At 42.7% G+C, this 20,419-nt stretch overlaps 1 protein-coding gene across 4 annotated transcripts in view; it reads right to left on the reverse strand.

The window, feature by feature from the left end:
- Window positions 1-3,707: 3,707 nt before the first annotated feature.
- Window positions 3,708-20,419, reverse strand: part of LOC135543561 (double-stranded RNA-specific editase 1-like) — a 33,135-nt gene continuing 16,423 nt past the window's right edge. For 2 of the 4 annotated variants that reach the window (XM_064970934.1, XM_064970933.1), the window contains 9 exons: window positions 14,972-15,046; window positions 12,001-12,974; window positions 10,802-10,916; window positions 10,329-10,497; window positions 10,007-10,161; window positions 9,757-9,925; window positions 8,664-8,845; window positions 5,444-5,622; window positions 3,708-5,245 (listed from right to left, as the gene is read on the reverse strand). In XM_064970934.1, the coding sequence (XP_064827006.1) occupies window positions 5,069-5,245; window positions 5,444-5,622; window positions 8,664-8,845; window positions 9,757-9,925; window positions 10,007-10,161; window positions 10,329-10,497; window positions 10,802-10,916; window positions 12,001-12,974; window positions 14,972-15,046 (2,195 nt within the window). In that variant the 3' untranslated portion in view covers window positions 3,708-5,068. The other 2 variants (XM_064970932.1, XM_064970935.1) reach the window with 2 other exon arrangements.

Genomic DNA, 20,419 nt, shown 5'->3' on the forward strand with positions numbered 1-20,419 from the left:
TATTGTTTTTATTTATTGTTTTTATTTTATTGTTTTTATTTTATTTTATTGCAAGTCGCCTATCTTCAGTTTGTGTCAGTTAATTAATCTAAAGAGCTTTTAATGCTGTCCTTGTATTTTAAATGAAACAGTTTAGTGGCATCTGTTTCTGTGTCCTGATGGTATAAATGTGTTTCTTTCTGCAGCCTCAGCAGAAAGCCTGGCATTGGCTGCGGTTCTTCAAGTCTCAGGAGACTTATTCTATGAAATAAACAACTAAGCAACGTGTAATGTGCCATCTGATATCTATTCTAAGGCTATTTGCATGGCACACTGGTTCATTCTGTTGTAGCTTTCTCTTTTGCTGACCAATGACCAAAGTACTGTATAGAAGTCAGCATTGTATCACCACTATTTGCAGTTGAGAATGAGATGCTCCCAAAACTAACATTAGGCCAACGCAGCAGCATGGTTATAGTTCGGGTGGTATACTGCTGACGAGGATGTCCTTCTGCCCTTAGGAATGCTGCTATAGGAACTGAATGTTGTTAGGAACTCGAGTTTAGTTTTTATTGTGCAGGGCATGGGGCTGGGGCTAGGAAGAGAGGATAAACACTGCTGATGTAGAGTTCTGTCGGTATCCTTACCATCTGTTAAGGACTAGTGCTGGATGTACGTTGGGTCCACCGCTCCATTAGGTGGGTAATGGAGGTTGATCATCATCGTCAGGGCAAATGAGCTGTGATAAATGAAAAAAAGATGTTCAAAAGGATGGACCACTACTGTATCCAAGTCAGGAGGTGGGAAATAAACGGGGGAGGATGTTACAAAAGTATGCACAAGGTATAACAAATATAAATTGAAGCTATATGAACATAAGTTTATGTCCATGTTGTATTATCAATGTCGTGCAATTGAATAGACACAATATTATTGGAAAGCCAAGAAAGTAGCTTCCATTTTGACCGTATTCTACAACCACATAATACTGTATATTTACTGTTTTTAACTTAAGAGCATTGTCTTTTACAATAATATAACTTGATGTATCGTTTTGGACTTTGGAGAAATGTCTCTACAATACCATGAACTGAAATAGACAGGAGAGGGCTACAACAAATCTCCCAGCAGCCACATCTGTCAAGGTCATGGAGGGCGAACCGTTTTATTTTTCACCTTTTAGAGACTTAACTTCCTGAAACATAATTTGCAGATACAACATGAAAGTGGGGAAAGCATGAAGAGCTCTCTCCACTAATCCCACTTCCCCTTGACACAGAGCCACTTCCCAGCATCATTCTTTCATTTGTCAATTTTCATTCATTCATTAATTTACAACTGTAATGGGCAACAAAAAAACAACATATTTGCCACATTTCCATCTAACACACATTTACTTCTGAATTGGCAAGGAAACGGATTCTTGAGAAGGTCTCTCTCACTCTATTTTCTGTTTGTTTTGCTCCCTGTTCAGGCAGAAAGGACAGGTAATCCACGCGGAGATGATCTGGCTCTCATGTAGCACAGGTGCAAGAGGCTGATATGACAGACACAAAGTAGCACCCCAGCACCACCTCACGTGGAGATAGTGTTAGGGATTGTCCAGATAACATTTACAGTCTCTGTCCAGCGTTCCAGATTTCTATGAAATATTTACCTAAAATTAAAGGTCGACTCAATGAAATGACGTTGCCACAAACAGCACTAGAGCTATTGAGATGAGCGAGATGCAACACTTCGCTCTCACACAGTATCTGCGTCTTTGCACGGGTTCGCTTCACACTGTGTAAAGCGTGGTAGCCACAGGACCAAAACAGCGGAGAAATTGAGCCTCGCGCTTCAACGCTCTCAGTTGTTGCAGAAATTGACCCACTATGCAGTTTACTTTCTGCATATATGTCATATCGCCGAGTCCACCTTTAATTAAAATATAAATTAAATAGATGATAAATAAGGATGTTAAAAAAACAGATTGTCTATGTGCCCCTGCTTGGCCTGAGTGGAAACAGAGTGGTTTTGGCAACAACAAAAAGCATACACTTGGATATAAAAGGTAGCTACCAAATCCACATGGGGCAGGGCTGCGCACAGCCTCACTTTACTATAACAGCAATACATGCAGAATGATTATTTTACAAGCGTGAGTCGTTTCCGTCCATTGCTTTCACTATTACTGTATTTTTGTTTGTGGTTTCTAGGCGCTACTGTAAATTAGCTAACTAACTGCTGCTGCTACATATATCAGTCAATCACAGCTACCTAGGTTTCCTCTTGACATCCAACTTTTAACTACAAACCACAGGATTTAAAATAGAAGGGAACGGCGAGATGGTTGTTGTGTGGAGGATCTACTTTGGCGAGCATTCTTGTTGGCTAGACAGCTAGCTAAGTTATTCTCGATAGCTAACGTTAGCATACTCGTTTACCGATTCTAAACAGCCAGCAGGCCAACTCTTACAAACCACAACATTTGAAATAGAAGTGACTGGCGCGATAGTTGTTGTATAGGCGTTTGTCCTGTTTGCTAACACTAGCCGCTTGTGCGCAGTCCCATAGAATTTGGGGGTTAAAAGGAAAAAGCTGCTGGACCAATCACAGACAGGCCTGTCCCGGCCAAGGAGGATGATGTCATTCTCCAAGCAAATTTCAAGCATTTTTTGAGATGGGGTTTAACTGAGTGGGTTTTCTCAAATGTATTATTTGTCCACAACTACAAGGACGAGTCAATAACATTATTTGGGTATGAGCAAACAGAATATAAGCTTTTAAATGTTGATTTTCACTGGACAGTTACTTTAATGCAAACAGAGCAGCTGCCTAGCGTCGTGTTCACACCATTGCTATTACACTATTTTCTATAAAATCATCATAGTGCCACTTTTTACTTTTCATACATTTGTCACATTTTTTAAAAGTAATGTATTGTCAATCTAATTTCTTTTTTTGTATTAAATAAGAAATTACTTTAATGCAGTGAACTTGGCAGAAAATAGTGTATGAAATAAAGGAAGACAACTATATACAACATCTACCTATATTACCATTTATTATATTTCTCATTTATAGGTCTTTTCTCATTTTCTACATGTATCATTTTTGTTTATCTGGTTTGTTTTATTTGATTTTTCCTCATGCTTTATAGCGAGAGCTCATGCATTAGGGCCCTTATTCTAGAGACGACAGTGGACTGGGCACATCAATCAAACGGTGCATGAACCATTACAGGACGGCAAAAGACCCGGTCAAAGTTCACAGTCAACGCTCACAACTTGGTCAGAGAAAGCAAACATAGGTAGAGCAGACCCCTCATAACACCCAAAGGTTGGGAGGGAGTGAGCAAAAGTTCTTCACAATGGTTAACCAGCCATTCACTTCTGATGCAGTTCAAGTTGTTTTTTTTTGTTTTTGTTTTTTTACATCACAAGTTGTGCTTGGTCCCCTTTCAAAAACTGCAATTGCCTTGATTCTTGTGGATTCTTACAACTCTATTCAAAATAAACAAATAAGAAAACATGCCAAGTGCGGATGAGAAGTGTGACAACACAAAAGGGGAAAAAGATTTACAAAATGGCCTTTTTCACGAGAGTTGTCTGATTCCAATGAGTATACTTAGATAAAGTACTGTACATGAACATTTCCGAGCCTGTTAGAAATACATTTTGGGTATATTTTCTTTTTTTGGTAACATGTTAATTGTTAAAAACGACACAGAACAGGTCAAAATGATCTACAGTTTCATACTTTTAAATTGCTACATTAAACACAGGGATCCATTTCAATTCATTCAAAATAAATAGTCCAAAGAGATGACATTGAGCAGTATAAAACACAGGAATCAAAATGAAGTGACCAGAAACTTTGTTCAAACAAACATTACAGATTAAAGAAACAAAAAGCAAATAAAAATCGTCTTTGGTGAGGTAAGGCTCATGATGACAGACAAAGAAAATTAGCTCAAGTTACCTCAACACTCATGGCTAAATATGAGCTAAAATAATTTCAGTCGTTTTTTGTTTTTTTTGTCAAGCTCCCAACAAATGCTACACGGTGATAGCAAAATGTTGTCTGTGTGTTCAAATAAAAAAGCAGTACATAAAGTCCACTGCATCTGTCTGGCAACCACAAGAGTGTGAGCCATTCTGCAATTGCATAGCAAATAACCGCACTGCAAGAATATCCATAGAAATGTACGTTTCAAAAGGCCATATGCACTTTAGTATAATTTACGTCATTCACAGTAAAGGGAAAAAGGAATAAACATTTGTCGGAAGTTAATTAGGCCTACTTCAGATAGACTTAGATAAAAACATGTCATTATCAGAGAGCATTCTCAATCAGATTTTTGGAATCAAAAAACACACGTATCTATCACTATTCAAAAACAAAACGAGCATATCGTCCTCAGACAGTGCAATGCTTTGCATCTCACAGCAGAAACAAAGAAAAGACTGCACATGAAAAGTGCAAGAAAGGACATCAGCCTTCAAGACAAGAGGAAACGGGCACAACACTAATACTTAGGGAAAAGACAGCAAAATAGTTACTGTTATGACCACTACTGGGAGGTAAGCTTGAATGCTTTCTATATATTTGGCATAATCATACAGTGAGTGTAGACAGGGTTTGTCTGTAGATAGCCAACTGATTTCAGTTGATTTTTGCATGTATTGATTTATAAAATGTAATCAACAAAATCCGTTTAAAAAATCCCAGGTTTCCAGTTGTGCAGCTGTCGTATGTCACATGTTAGGTTACTGGTGTAAGTGGAATGAACGACATTAAACTAACAAAACATCAATAACAATCATTCTGTTGACACAAACAATAATGAAAACAAGGCTTTTACAGTAAGTCATTGAGAAAAACAACAAGACAAAATTCAACCAAATTCAATGTCTTAACGGTGAAAAGTGGAGTGATCAGGAGAGGGAACAAGGGTTGGGCGAGTGTCGTCCACACACAGAACAAATAAAGTCGAAACAGCTGGTAGGAGTAGTATCGTCATCTGAGCCTCCCTCTTCCTCCCGTGACAAGAACCATACACATTTTAGAACGACATAGTCATTCTATTTCTATGAAAAAAATCCACTCAGGACTGGAGTGAGAACTGGTCCTGTTCGATAGGCTTCTTGACCCAGGCTCCCAGTCCTGCCTTGTGGAATTCCTTGGTCAGAGTCTGCTTGGCAGCATGGTACTCCAACGCTGCCTGTTTGGCGTCATGGTACAAGCTGGGTTTGGCACCTTTGATTCTCAGAGTCTGTGAAAGCTAAAAGGCAGGAAGAGAGAGGCTTTAATTGGACAAGAATAAAAAACAGTAAGAAATGATTCAACAATCAAGTGAACAAACAGAATGTTAAACCATTTAAATTGAGTGATTGGAACATAATAAGTCTCAACTACCCAGCCATGCACAGCAACAGCTACATGAGAGTATATATGGTGTTGTGCGGGTTAAGTAGCCTACCTTGCAGTATAGGCGCACCCAGCGGCTGTAGAGGGCGTGCTTGCAGAGCCTCGAGGGCCGTCCCAAGTCGTCCTTGCCTGTCATGGCGTTGATAACCTCCAACCCCTGGTCTCCCACAGCCCAGTTCACACTGAAGTTAGGCGCTTTACCTGGTTGCCGTGCTTCTGCGTTGCTTATTCCTGCAGAGAAGAGAAAGTGACATAAAAAGATTCCTTTGTGAGATATACAGTACCTGTCAAAAGTTTGGACACACCTACTCATTCAAGGGTTATTCTTCATTTTTTACATTGTAGAATAATAGTGAAGACATCAAAACTATGAAATAACACATGGAATCATGTAGTAATTTTATATTTGAGATTCTTCAAAGTAGCCACCATGTGCCTTGATGACAGCTTTGCACACTCTTGGCATTCTCTCAACCAGCTTCTTGAGGTAGTCACCAGTAATGCATTTCAATTAACATGTGTGCCTTGGTAAAAGTTATTTTGTGGAATTTCTTTCCTTCTTAATGTGTTTGAACCAAACAGTTGTGTTGTAACAAGGTAGAGGTGGTATACAGAAGATAACCATATTTGGTAAAAGACCAATTCAATATTATGGCAAGAACAGCTCAAATTTATTTATTTATTTATTTCACCTTTATTTAACCAGGTAGGCAAGTTGAGAACAAGTTCTCATTTACAATTGCGACCTGGCCAAGATAAAGCAAAGCAGTTTGACACATACAATGACACAGAGTTACACATGGAGCAAAACAAACATACAGTCAATAATACAGTATAAACAAGTCTATATACGATGTGAGCAAATGAGGTGAGATAAGGGAGGTAAAGGCAAAAAAAAAGGCCATGTTGGCAAAGTAAATACAATATAGCAAGTAAAACACTGGAATGGTAGATTTGCAATGGAAGAATGTGCAAAGTAGAAATAAAAATAATGGGGTGCAAAGGAGCAAAATAAATAAATAAATTAAATACAGTAGGGAAAGAGGTAGTTGTTTGGGCTAAAATATAGGTGGGCGATGTACAGGTGCAGTAATCTGTGAGCTGCTCTGACAGTTGGTGCTTAAAGCTAGTGAGGGAGATAAGTGTTTCCAGTTTCAGTGCTTTTTGTAGTTCGTTCCAGTCATTGGCAGCAGAGAAATGGAAGGAGAGGCGGCCAAAGAAAGAATTGGTTTTGGGGGTGACTAGAGAGATATACCTGCTGGAGCGTGTGATACAGGTGGGAGATGCTATGGTGACCAGCGAGCTGAGATAAGGGGGGACTTTACCTAGCAGGGTCTTGTAGATGACATGGAGCCAGTGGGTTTGGCGACGAGTATGAAGCGAGGGCCAGCCAACGAGAGCGTACAGGTCGCAATGGTGGGTAGTATATGGGGCTTTGGTGACAAAACGGATTGCACTGTGATAGACTGCATCCAATTTGTTGAGTAGGGTATTGGAGGCTATTTTGTAAATGACATCGCCAAAGTCGAGGATTGGTAGGATGGTCAGTTTTACAAGGGTATGTTTGGCAGCATGAGTGAAGGATGCTTTGTTGCGAAATAGGAAGCCAATTCTAGATTTAACTTTGGATTGGAGATATTTGATATGGGTCTGGAAGGAGAGTTTACAGTCTAACCAGACACCTAAGTATTTGTAGTTGTCCACATATTCTAAATCAGAGCCGTCCAGAGTAGTGATGTTGGACAGGCGGGTAGGTGCGGGTAGCGATCGGTTGAAGAGCATGCATTTAGTTTTACTTGTATTTAAGAGCAATTGGAGGCCACGGAAGGAGAGTTGTATGGCATTGAAGCTTACCTGGAGGGTTGTTAACACAGTGTCCAAAGAAGGGCCAGAAGTATACAGAATGGTGTCGTCTGCGTAGAGGTGGATCAGAGACTCACCAGCAGCAAGAGCGACCTCATTGATGTATACAGAGAAGAGAGTCGGTCCAAGAATTGAACCCTGTGGCACCCCCATAGAGACTGCCAGAGGTCTGGACAGCAGACCCTCCGATTTGACACACTGAACTCTATCAGAGAAGTAGTTGGTGAACCAGGCGAGGCAATCATTTGAGAAACCAAGGCTGTCGAGTCTGCCGATGAGGATGTGGTGATTGACAGAGTCGAAAGCCTTGGCCAGATCAATGAACACGGCTGCACAGTAATGTTTCTTATCGATGGCGGTTAAGATATCATTTAGGACCTTGAGTGTGGCTGAGGTGCACCCATGACCAGCTCTGAAACCAGATTGCATAGCAGAGAAGGTATGGTGAGATTCGAAATGGTCGGTAATCTGTTTGTTGACTTGGCTTTCGAAGACCTTAGAAAGGCATGGTAGGATAGATATAGGTCTGTAGCAGTTTGGGTAAATAAACAAAGAGAAACGACAGTCCATCAATACTTTAAGACATGAAGGTCAGTCAATGTGGAACATTTCAGTGCAGTCGCAAAAACCCTCAAGCGCTATGATGAAACTGTCTCTCATGAGGACCGCCACAAGAAAGGAGGACCCAGAGTTACCTCTGCTGCAGAGGATAAGTTCCTTAGAGTTACCAGCCTCAGAAATGGCAGCGCAAATAAATGCTTCACAGACTTTAAGTAACAGACACATCTCAACATCAACTGTTCAGAGGAGACTGCATGAATCAGGCCTTCATAGACGAATTGCTGCCAAGAAACCACTACTAAAGGACACCAAAAAGAAGAAGAGACTTGCTTGGGACAAGAAACACGAGCAATGGACCACCACTTCTTTGTGAGACACAGAGTAGGTGAACGGATGATCTCTGCATGTGTACAGTAGTTCCCACCGTGAAGCATGGAGGAAGAGGTTTGATGGTGCTTTGCTGGTGACACTGTTAGTGATTTATTTAGAACGCAAGACACAATTAACCAGCATGGCTGCCACAGCATTCTGCAGCAATACGCCATCCCATCTGGTTTGCGCTTAGTGGTACTATCATTTGTTTTCCAACAGGACAATGACCCAACACACCTCCAGGCAGCGTAAGGGCTATATGATTTCATGTGTGTTATTTCATAGGTTTGATGTCTTCACTATTATTCTACAATGTAGAAAATAGAACAAATGAAGACAAACCCTTGAACGAGTAGGTGTGTCCAAACTTTTGACTGGCACTGTATGTTGTTCAGGACAGTCCAGGGGCTGTTGTCTGACATAAACTACGTAGGAGGAGGATGTAGGATGAGTAGGACGACAGCCAGACCCCTTACCGCTCAGAAGTGGCCGGTTGAGGTTGAACGTCTGAGGCAGGTCTTCAATGTCAGCGATCCTCTGGTACATGGCTCTGGAGAGGTGGTCTGCGTGGTACAGGCTGCCCAGGATGATGCTGGAGAAGTAGACGGGCTCTGTGAAGTAACACATCAGAGAGCCCTGGATCCCTACGACGTTCCACCTGAGAGAAGGGCGGCAGCGAGAAGTGGTGTTCATAGGGAGGCGCTGCTTTTTTTTTGGGAGTCACATGACCTTTTGAGTCACATGACCTTTTGAGTCTCACCAAAACAAAGCACAGACGTTCCCGAGCGCAAGATATGACTAAGACCCAAGGACATTTCGGATTTTACCCTGAACATTTTGTTCAATCTGAATGTAGAGGTTGAATTTGAAAGTGTCTACTTGTACCAGGTTTTTCACCACCTGATAATGCATCCTGGGTTGAAGAAAATAATATGTAATAGCCTCTCAGTTGGACATTTTCTATTTTTCGAACATTAAGCTCCACTTTTAGTGATGAAGGGTGTTTATTTCCTGGAGTCAGATGCTATTCAAATGATTCTGATTAGTGCATTCCTCAGGCTAGCTACCCTCGCTCAAGCCCCAATCACTTGTGTATCATTCTGACAACAGAGCAGTGCTACAGGTGTGATTATGCTAGAGCCGTGATTAGCCCTTTGATTAATCTCCACGGAAATGGCATCCCTGCTGGGAGTGCCCTGGGAACTGTAACAGCTCGTCAAACTGCAGGTGTGTAATCATGAACAATATTGTTGATTACACACTTTAGATCTCAGTAAAGGTTGTTAGATTGTTCCTTCGAGGCTTGTTCTCTGGGCCTTTTTCTGTCCATGTGATTTGTTCAAGCAAAAGCCTTTTGCAGCTGTCTCTGACTTGTGAAAAGTCATAACAAAGTTCACAATAATGGCATAAATGGTAGATTGACATTATTGGTGTTTTTATGAATATCACATGTAAATCTTCATTCCATGAAAATGACTAGACACCTTCTGTATGGTTACAGTTTGACTGGTTGTCGAACTGTAGACAAAGTTTTAAAAAAAAGGAGGGGTGTCAAAGAGAGACACAGACCTGGCAATCTTGTCACTGCAGGACATGGTGAGCAGCCTCTCTCCCTGCAGTACTCCGTCCCAGGTCTGGATGGTGTTACTGACTTTCACAGGGATGGTCCCCTCCCCAGACTCTATCTTGGTCCTCAGCTGACCACGAGCCTTCCTGTTAGGGTGCCTGTCTCCCTGATCTGTGGATGAAATGGAAAGGGAATAAGAAGAACCATTTTTAAAACGAAGAAGAAGAAGAGCCACCTAGGGAGAAGTCTCACCCTCGAAGGCAGCCTCGTGGGGTGAGAAGATGCGTGCGTCTCCGCAGGGCGACGTGCTGATGTACAGGTGGAACTGCACGTTGTCCTTCAGACGGAAGCCCTGCTTGTTCTCGCACCTCGTGAATATCGACTTCTGCTGCTCCTCTCTGTTGTTACTATGGCAGACGGACAGACAGACAGACGGACAGACGGACGCGTGGTAAGAAAAGGGTAACCGTTTCTCTACATTGGCATTTGTTTCTTCCGGTAAAAATATTTTTGGGGGAGTCTTGTTGACCAGTCAGTTTCTACTAACCCAGTCTCCGTGGTTACAGTGTCTTACCTGAGGAAGTGTTCCAGCTGTGCGTATAGGTACCTAAGGAGGGAACGACGAGCAATGATCTCAGCATGGCAGTCGTTCAAAGCCAGGCCGCGGTCGCTCATGTACTCGCCGTTTATACACTTGGTCCCCGTGGAAACACAGATCACTTGTGCCTCCTTGACATCGGTGCCTGGGTGAGATGCGTGGATTGTGAGACAAAAATGGTTTAAAATGGTATATCAACGACATCGTCTACTGAATACAGTATATCATTTGTTCTTCTTGTTTCATGATGCAGTGATAAAATCAACTAGGAAATGTGAATTGATACCTAATCCACAATGTAAATTACACAAACATCTTTTGTGATTAGTCTCTAATGAAACCACCCGTTGTGATCCATGCAGCAACAGCGGGGCTCTCTCGATTTGACAGAGAGTCAGAGATTAACAATCAGGTTGAAGTTTTAAAAAAGAAAGTTATTCTAACAGTACCTGTTGTCATGACAATGCCTGCTAGGACTTTCCGTCGTGCGTGAGGGGATGTGAAGTTATCCGTCAGCTCACTGAACTTGTCAACTACCAGACCGGACACAGCATCAGCTAGAACCTGAAATAACCCCCAAGCAGAGCATGAGATACCGAGGTTCTGCATCATAACATCCGAAGAAAAACCCAGGCCTTAAAACCAGAGACTAAACCTCGACAGAATAGAAAAGTTTAAACATTACGACGATCACCTTCTGGCTTATCATATAGCTCTGATGAAACATCTATGATCAATTGAAAATCTAACCCAAACCTCCACACGAATGTGTACATTAGAAATCACAAAGGCAATGACAACCCAGGGTACCCCTAAGAGACACTGCTTTCTCAAACTGAAGCTCAGGTTGCAGAACAGGAGACAGGCTCGTGCAGTATAATAGATTCGAGGTGCCTACTTCTTCAGGGATCAGACATACCTACTGTAGATAAAAGGGTTTAGATAGGGATGAGTGACAGACAAGACACCCGGGAGCTTAAACGCTGCAACGCAAATCATCCGTCCGCTTCATTGACTGATCTGTTCTTAAACAGGCCAACGGAGCAGGCAGCTTGTCTGATCAATAGGTATGTTTGAATAGCATTCGGGAGCTGATGTTAATTAAGATTGCAGTTTAATTTACCTTGCCTCGTCAGTCGCTATCTCAGGCAGGAGGGATTAGGGGTACGGGATTAAGTGACGTGTAAATAGATGAGTGTATATAATGCAACGTGGAACGCTCAAGGCTCTAATGCACCACTGTCTCTCAAAGCCTCGTCTCCCTTTTCAATTAAGCCCTGTCAGAGGCTTATAATGAGCTGGTTAAACCATTAGGTCAATTAAACTGAGAATAGTTCATAGGAAGTGAACACTGAATACTGCCTGCAATGCAGGACGAACCAAACTGACATATGTGACCATTGTCCTCTCATTTCATGGGGTTAAACCACCCAGATAGAGTTAAGAAGAGTCTCTGCATACTACTACAATTGTTCTACTGCTCCACAAGATTTTGGATGGGGAGAGGGAGTTTGTCCTGCGTTATGAGTTTACTATGTGCTATTCTGTGCCATAGAGTCAAAGTAAAGCTTTTCAAATAACCATATGAAACAAGCATGTCATCCAACAGTCTCCGAGTGAACGTGATGTTGGGAGTAGTAGTTCTTACCTGTGGCAGGTGCAGTTGCAGGCCCTCTCTGGGTATGGGTTGTCTGGACGGTGTCTGGTCCAGTTGCATGTTAAAGAGGGCAGAGAGAGCAGCCTGCGCTGCCCGGGCCTTGGCCAGCTTCTTATTGCGCCCTGAGCCTTGGAACGTCTGTGTGTCCACCACCACGGACATGGCAAAGTTCTTGGCGTGGCTCTCTCCACTCTCTGACACAAAGTCGTATTTTAGCCCGGGTCGTAGTTCGTTGAGGATCATGACAGGGTTCTTGGCAATAGCGGGGGAGACGAAGGCCGGGACGGAGGCGGTGAGTGGTAGGCCTAACGAGGACTGACTCAGGCCGGTAGCACCTGAGCTCCCTAGCAGGGGGTATTCTACTAGTCCCAGCGAGCTGAAGGAGCCATTGGTACCGTTAGAACCCAGGTAGAAGGACTCCTCCGGAGGGGCCGGGGTCTCAAACCCATTAAACAACATGTCCGGGAAGTCAGCCTGGTCGGAGGTAAAGTCTGTGTTGACCGTTAGCGTCCGACCCATTGCCATGTGCGCCTCGGAGGCGTTGGGGAACTGAACGAACGACCGCAGAGCCTTCTCAGCAGAGTTGAGCTTAGCCTTCTTCTTGGTGGGGCCGGCGCCCTCGAACAGCTGCCCATTGACCTCGACAGTCATGACGAACACGGGCGCGTGGACCGGACCGGTCTGAGACAGCAGCTTGTACTGCAGTCCAGGCTTGATCTCATTCAGCTGCATCAGGGCATTTTTGGGCAGAATGGGCCCGGGCATTTTCTTACGCTTCTTGGGCCTGTACTTGTTATTGTGATGCCCGTTATTACCCTCTTCTAAGGGACGCTTCCTGCCCCCTCCACAACCTGCACTGCCCCCATTAGGGAGGTGAGCTGCCCCCTCACCCCCCAACCCCTCCTTGGAGGAGGAGCCCACGTTGTCCAGGTTGCGGTTTTCCTTAACGTCGGTGCTGCTGGAACCTGCGGTGCCCAGAAAGAGTAACTTACAACGCCTTCGTTGCAGGATCTTGTAAATGTAAAATTTATAGATTCCTTTATTTCTCTTTGTAACTGGACAAGTGATGTGTGTTCCTTTGTACGTTAGACTTTCAAAGCAGTCATTACAGAAAACAGTGTATGTTAAATACACAGTAATATTAGTATCAACATTAACCTTCAATACAATCCAAGGGGGGCCTGAAAAAAACTTGAGGAAAGGACAGATTTCTGAAATCTTCATAGTTTTTTTCTGTATTTTTCAGAATAAGCACTACCACAGACATGGGCAGTGTAAATACAAAAGTAGCCCCACCAAAATGTCAAAACATTTCAGTGTTAATCTATTCATCTGTGTTATTGAAGAATGGGCTGAAAACATCTAGAAATGTCCTGTGAAGGGCTGCATGACCAATTTAACTGTAAGGCTTGTATTAATCATGGTATCAATAAATTAGGTGTAGCTGTGGTTGAGGGAACACATATCGCCACGTCCTGATTATAAAGCTGATGGAACTTGGTGTAAATTTTCATTTATAACATCCTCCAGCAAAAGCTCGATAGGTTACTCCTTTCGGCGCTCAGGGATTAAATACATCCTTGTACAAAATGCAGGAGGAGAGAAGAAGGCAGCGACAAGGGGCTTGGAAAGAAGAGGGACAACATAAGGATATCGCCACCTCCCCAAAATGGAGACAAACAAACAAGTGTTTTCTGGGATTTTCATGCTCCACCGCAGTCAAAAACATATTCAAATAATAATTTTATTTTCATTTTTACTTAGCTCTGGATCAAGTTGCATATCATCATTTTCTAAAACAAAGTTTACAGAGTGTATATATATATATATCAGATTTTTTTTTTGTATGACTAGGCTGGTGGTTGTGGTAAAGTAAATAACAAGCATGCAAGAGAAGAGCATACAATGCGGCCAACGCCCTGTGCAACAGGAGGGGAGTAGTGATTACAACCCCGTTGGGAAAGAGATTTTTAAACAACCGAGCATTGTGATTGATCACGCCACGACAACACTGTCCGTCGCCAACCATGCTCAGTTCTGACCCAGACACACATGCACACAAACACATCCACCAGAAAGCTCTTGAGTAACCTTGGCAACATATGCCCGTCGGCCTGCCAACAACCCTCCCTGCAGCGAGGACGTCCCTGACCAACACAGTAATCCAAGTGAGCCCCCGTCTGGGTTGGGCTTGGTGTAACAGGGAAGCGGGAGGATTAGGGTTGTCCTAACGCATAACATGTCCTAACATCATAACTGTCAAGTGTGTAATGGGATCCGCATGATGTTCCTGGGCCAAAGTACTGAATTCAACATCTGCTCCATACTGTGGGCATAGATACATAAAGCCCCTCACTCTCTCAGTACCTTATAACATGAGAAAGCCTCATTGGGCTTGGGGAAAAAATGTTTTGTTGCCAAACCCTGTACTTTGACTATAGAAAGAGCAACCTTTCCTCAATAACCCTCCCAGGCTTGTTGCAGGCAGTTTAAGGGTGAACTATAACTGCTCTCGGAACCTAAAGGAGGTACTCCGTGGGGTTTTAGAAGCTTTGAGAAGAGGAGCAGGGGGTCAAGCTTAGAATCCTTCTCGTAAAATGGTCTGAAATAACGCAGGAGATATCCCCTCATCTCCCACTGAATGGGAGATTTGAACTCTGACCCTACCCTCCTGAGCCTGGAAACCCAGTCTGATGACAAGTTCTCAAGGTCAATCCCACACAAACCAATCAGGAAGAGGAGATGTAATACATCTATAGGCCTACAATTCTCCTCCCTGGATTCCTTCCAATAATGTGGTGTTACTGGTAGCAGTATCCAACTTGAAAACATATAACCAAGTAAATCATTTTGCACAACTAGGGATATTCTACTATTAGTATGTGTAAGCACTTCTCAAGCAAAACAACATGACAGCAAGTAGAGGGACCCGTGTAGTGAAATGGTGGGGGGGGGGACTCACTCATGCTCTCTTCTTCATCTCCCTCCATGGTGAAGAACCTTGGCTGGTTACGGGGCTGCTTCACACCAGCTCGACCTGTAAGGCAGGCACACACACACACACACACACACACACACACACACACACACACACACACACACACACACACACACACACACACACACACACACACACACAAGAAAGGAATCAGCGCATTCAGACCAATTGACTTTTTGTTCCACATTTTGTTACATTCTGGACTTATTCTAAAATAGATTTTTTTTTCTTTCTCTCATCAATCTACACACAATACCCCATAATGACATAGCAAAAACAGTTTTAGATTTTTTTTGCAAATGTATTAAAAATAATAACTGAAATATCACATTAACATAAGTATTCAGACCCTTTACTCAGTACTTTGTTGAAGCAGCTTTGGCAGCGATTAGAGCATTGAGTCTTCTTGGGAATGACGTTACAAGCTTGGCACACCTGCATTTGGGGAGTTTCTCCCATTCTTCACTTCAGACGCACTCAAGCTCTGTCAGGTTGGATAGGGAGAGTCACTGCACAGCTATTTTCAGATCTAACCAGAGATCAATCGAGTTCAAGTCCGGGCACTGGCTGGGCCACTCAAGGACATTCAGAGACTTGTCCTGAAGCCACTCCTGTGTTGTCTTGGCTGTGTGCTTAGGGTTGTTGTCCTATTGGAAGGTGAACCTTCGCCACGGTCTAAGGTCCTGAGCGCTCTGGAGCAGGTTTTCATCAAGGATCTCTCTGCACTTTGCTCCATTTATCTTTTCCTCGATCCTGACTAGTCTCCCAGTCCCTGCCGCTGAAAAACATACCCACAACATGACGCTGCCACCAACATGCTTCACTGTAGGGATGGTGCCAGGTTTCCTCCAGATGTGATGGTTGGCATTCAGGCCAAAGAATTCAATCTTGGTTTCATCAGACCAGAAAATCTTGTTTCTCATGGTCTGAGTCCTTTAGGTGCCTTTTGGCAAGCTCCAAGCTGGCTGTCATGTGCCTTTACAGAGAAGTGGCTTCCGTCTGGCCACTCTACCAAAAAAGCCTGATTGGTGGAGTGCTGCAGAGATGGTTGTCCTTCTGGAAGGTTCCCCCATCTCCACAGAGGAACTCTGGAGCTCTGTCAGACTGAACATTGGGTTCTTGGTCACCTCCCTGACCAAGGACCTTCTCCCCCGATTGCTGTGTGGCTGGGCGGCCAGCTCTAGGAAGAGTCTTGGTGGTTCCAAACTTCTTCCATTTAAAACTGACGGAGCAACTGTCTTCTTGGGGACCACCAATGCCTCAGAAATGTTTTGGTACCCTTCCCCAGGTCTCATAGCAAAGTGTCGTTATACTTATGTAAATAAGGTATTTCTGTTTTTATTTTCACTTTGTCATTATTTGGTATTGTGTGTAGATTGATGAGTGAAAACATGTATTTAATCCATAAGGCTGCAACATAACAAAATGTGAAAAAAGTCCAGGGGTCTGAATACTTTTCGAATACACTGTTAATAGAATTTATTCCACTGTACATTTTACTGCTTGCTTTTGGAAAATATATGTCTCACAGCTAAATTAAAAAACACAAGATGTTACTAGAGGAAATGTACTCTTCCTTTAAGGTTAATCTTAGAGTATATATTATACATACAGTACCAGTTAAAAGGGTTTTTCTTTATTTTGACTATTTTCTACATTGTAGAATAATAGTGAAGACATCAAAACTATGAAATAACACATATGGAATCATGTAGTAACCAAAAAAGTGTTAAACATATTTTAGATTTTAGATTCTTCAACAAAGTAGCCACCCTGTGCCTTGATGAAAGCTTTGCACACTCTTGGCATTCTCTCAACTGGTTTCATGAGTAATGCTTTGCCAGCAGTCTTGAAGTTGTTCCCACATATACTAAGCACTTGTTGGCTGCTTTTCCTTCACTCTGCGGTCCAACTCCTCCCAAACCATCTCTATTGGGTTGAGGTCGGGGGATAGTGGAGGCCAGGTCATTTGATGCAGCACTCCATAACTCTCCTTGGTTAAATAGCCCTTACACAGCCTGCAGGTGTGTTTTGGGTCATTGTCCTGTTGAAAAACAAATTATAGTGCCACTAAGCGCAAACCAGACGGGATGGTGTATCGCTGCAGAATGCTGTGGTAGCCATGCTGGTTAAGTATGCCTTGAATTTAAAAAAAATCACAAACAGTGTCACCAGCAAAGCCCCCCTACACAATCACACCTCCTCCTCCATGCTTCACGGTGGGAACCACACACGTAGAGATCATCCATTCACCTACTCTGTGTCTCATAAAGACACGGCGGTTGGAACCAAAAATCACAAAGTTGGACTCATGAGACCAAAGGACAGATGTCCATTGCTCGTGATTCTTGGGCCAAGCAAGTCTCTTTTACATATTGGTGTCCTTTAGTAGTGGTTTCTTTGCAGCAATTCAACTATGAAGGCCTGATTCACACAGTCTCCTCTGAACAGTTGATGTTGAAATGTGTCTGTTACTTGAACTCTGTGAAGCATTTATTTGGGCTGCAATTTCTGAGGCTGGTAACTCTAATGAACTCATCCTCTACAGCAGAGGTAACTCTGGGTCTTCCTTTCCTGTGACGGTCCTCATGAGAGCCAGTTTCATCATAGCACATTATGTTTTTTTGTGTCTGGACTTGAAGAAACGTTCAAAGTTCTTGAAATCTTCCGCATTGACTGACCTTCACGTCTTTAAAGTAATGATGGACTGTCGTTTCTATTTGCTTATTTGAGCTGTTCTTGGTCTTTTACCAAATAAGGCCATCTTCTAAATACCACCCCTACCTTGTCACAACACAACGGATTGGCTCAAACACATTAAGAAGGAAAGAAACTGAATGAATGAGTAGGTGTGTCCAAACGTTTGACTGGTACTGTCCATATTCAGCATCTGGACTAATCCTGTCCATGCTGACTGACCATATAGGTCTGGTCAGTCTTTAGTGACTTTAATATCTGTCCCATTATCGCTTGGTTTCGACTAGCTCATTGCGCTTGGTGCATAGAGCCGCTAGACGCAGTTGTAATAAACAGAGAAGTTCCTGTTTCCTTCCAACAAATGTGTCTCTATCTTTTAAAACCGTTTAAAGCTAGAAAATATTATGACCCAGTCCCTGAAAGGTAAGACTCTCAGGAACACTTAGTTGTCTTCTGTTTCCCTCTACAAGCCGCACAGGACTCTGAATGGACCGGACCCGAAATCAGACAGCGAGGAAAAGAACGACGCATTCTTTCCTACACAGAAGATCATACAAAAGTACAGCCTGATGATCTTCTGAACTTCCCAATGCCGTTCTGGTGCAATTCAGTCACTTCCTTCAGATTGAAATATTGTCAAAAGTACTATCAGACTGATTTGTAATGAACTGTCATAGCGCCCCCCCCCCCCCATTTTTTTTTTTTTAAGTAAACATTAGCTGTTGATTACATAACTTGGTGGGGTCACAAACACTTTGTGATATGTAAATGGGGTCGTGGGACCAAAAAGAGTTGGGGAAACCCTGAACGAGCTCTTCTGGAAAATGCTGCATTTCACACACTACACAGTGCAGTAGCCAATGTTGTTCATTTGAGAACACACAGGAAGTCCTCCAGAAATATAATACCTCAATTATATTTCCCCAGACAGCCATGAAAAATAATGTAATGTTAAAAATACAGTATCAATACTACAGTGTATAAGACTGAAACCCACTGACGGACAGGGGCGGCAGGGTAGCCTAGTGGTTAGAGTGTTGGACTAGTAACCTGAAGGTTGCGAGTTGACAAGGTACAAATCTGTCGTTCTGCCCCTGAACAGTTAACCCACTGTTCCTAGGCCGTCAGTGAAAATAAGAATTTGTTCTTAACTGACTTGCCTGGTTAAATAAAGGTCAAATAAAAAAAATAAAAGGAAGCAACGGGGCCAAGCGATATACCCCTGCCATCGGGAGGAAACTACTGTTCGTGGTGTTAATCTCAGATACTATATCAACCCACAAACAGACGGAGCAAAAAGTAACAGAGAGGAGAAAGGAGAGAGAGTAAATCAATATAATAATCGTAAAACAGAGAAACAGCCTTAAGCTAATCTAACTCACCTGTTCAATTTTACACTAGGCATTTCTCCAGCCAATCAACCCTACAGTCACAGAGCATTAATAAGGAAGCTGTTGCACATATTCGTTTGCCGAGGAAATCATATAACAAAATAGTGACTGAATCTACAGTTTTACACGTCAGTCAATACAAGCTGTATTGTATCGGGCATACTGTCGTTTCCCCAATACTCATCTCCACAATCTATCTTGACCAAAGCCAAGAAACGTGGAAAAGTAGTCACCTATTCTCTCTATTCCTCTCTGTGGGATTAAATAGGGTGTTAGATTTGTATTCTGTCCCCCCCCCATAGGAACACTGAGGGGGGAAAAGCAATTGCATTGGCGGGCCACAGAAACTCAGTGTTGTCCACACAGCTCTTCTTCAGAAGAGAGGGGAGAGACCCTTGAAGGACAATTGCAAATAGGCCCGGAAAGAAGCAGAGATTTCTAATGCACATTTTCAGAGTTTCAGAGAGTGGATATATCCAACTAGGACCACAGCAGCACCTATTGCTCAAACATACCATTTCAAAACACTACTGGAGTAATCTCGTCACACGTTATTTATTTTGAGGGGGAAATAAATGACTGAGGGTTTCAAATAGAAACAATAATATTTTGATATAAATACTTCACATAGACCGGGACAGTATAATTGGTGTCCCCTCTCTCAAAAGGAACCAAATGCTAAGTCCTCCTGCAGATGAGAGAAAAGGGAGGGAATTGAATGGAGATGATCTGTGATTGCCGCAGAAGCATTTATCTGGTGCCGTTGCCTTGAAGCGGTTGCATTTGATAAGCATTCCCACAGAAAAGCAGCCTGCTAAATCTATCCAATCAGGCCAGCCACTACAGGCGGAGTGATTGAGGAATACAGACTCCATATATCCCTTCGGTAATGACACTTTCAAGAAGAAGCGGGTGCAGACACAACTCGATATAGAACACATCAAAAATGTCCAACTGAAAAGTTTTTGCTTTTTTACAACTTTTCTCATTCAATGACAATGAGAAAAGACAATACTATTTGGGAGCAAACGGGCACGTTGGTTGTTGTAGTCAACCTGAAAGCAGAGTAGATAATAGTAGATAATAGAAACCGTTCACTTAGACAGCGCTTCTGCAACTGCCACCTTATTGAGTCAAATCAAATCAAAGTTTATTTGTCACGTGCGCCACATACAACAGGTGTAGACCTTACAGTGAAATGTTTACTTACAGGACCTCACCAACAGTGCAATGTGTAAGTTAAAATAGGTATTAGGTGAACAAAAATAAAAGTAAAGAACTAAAAAAATAACAGTAGCGAGGCTATATACAGGCACCAGTTAGT

The sequence above is a fragment of the Oncorhynchus masou genome, chromosome 7, assembly GCF_036934945.1.
Source record: "Oncorhynchus masou masou isolate Uvic2021 chromosome 7, UVic_Omas_1.1, whole genome shotgun sequence".
Lineage (NCBI taxonomy): Eukaryota > Metazoa > Chordata > Actinopteri > Salmoniformes > Salmonidae > Oncorhynchus > Oncorhynchus masou.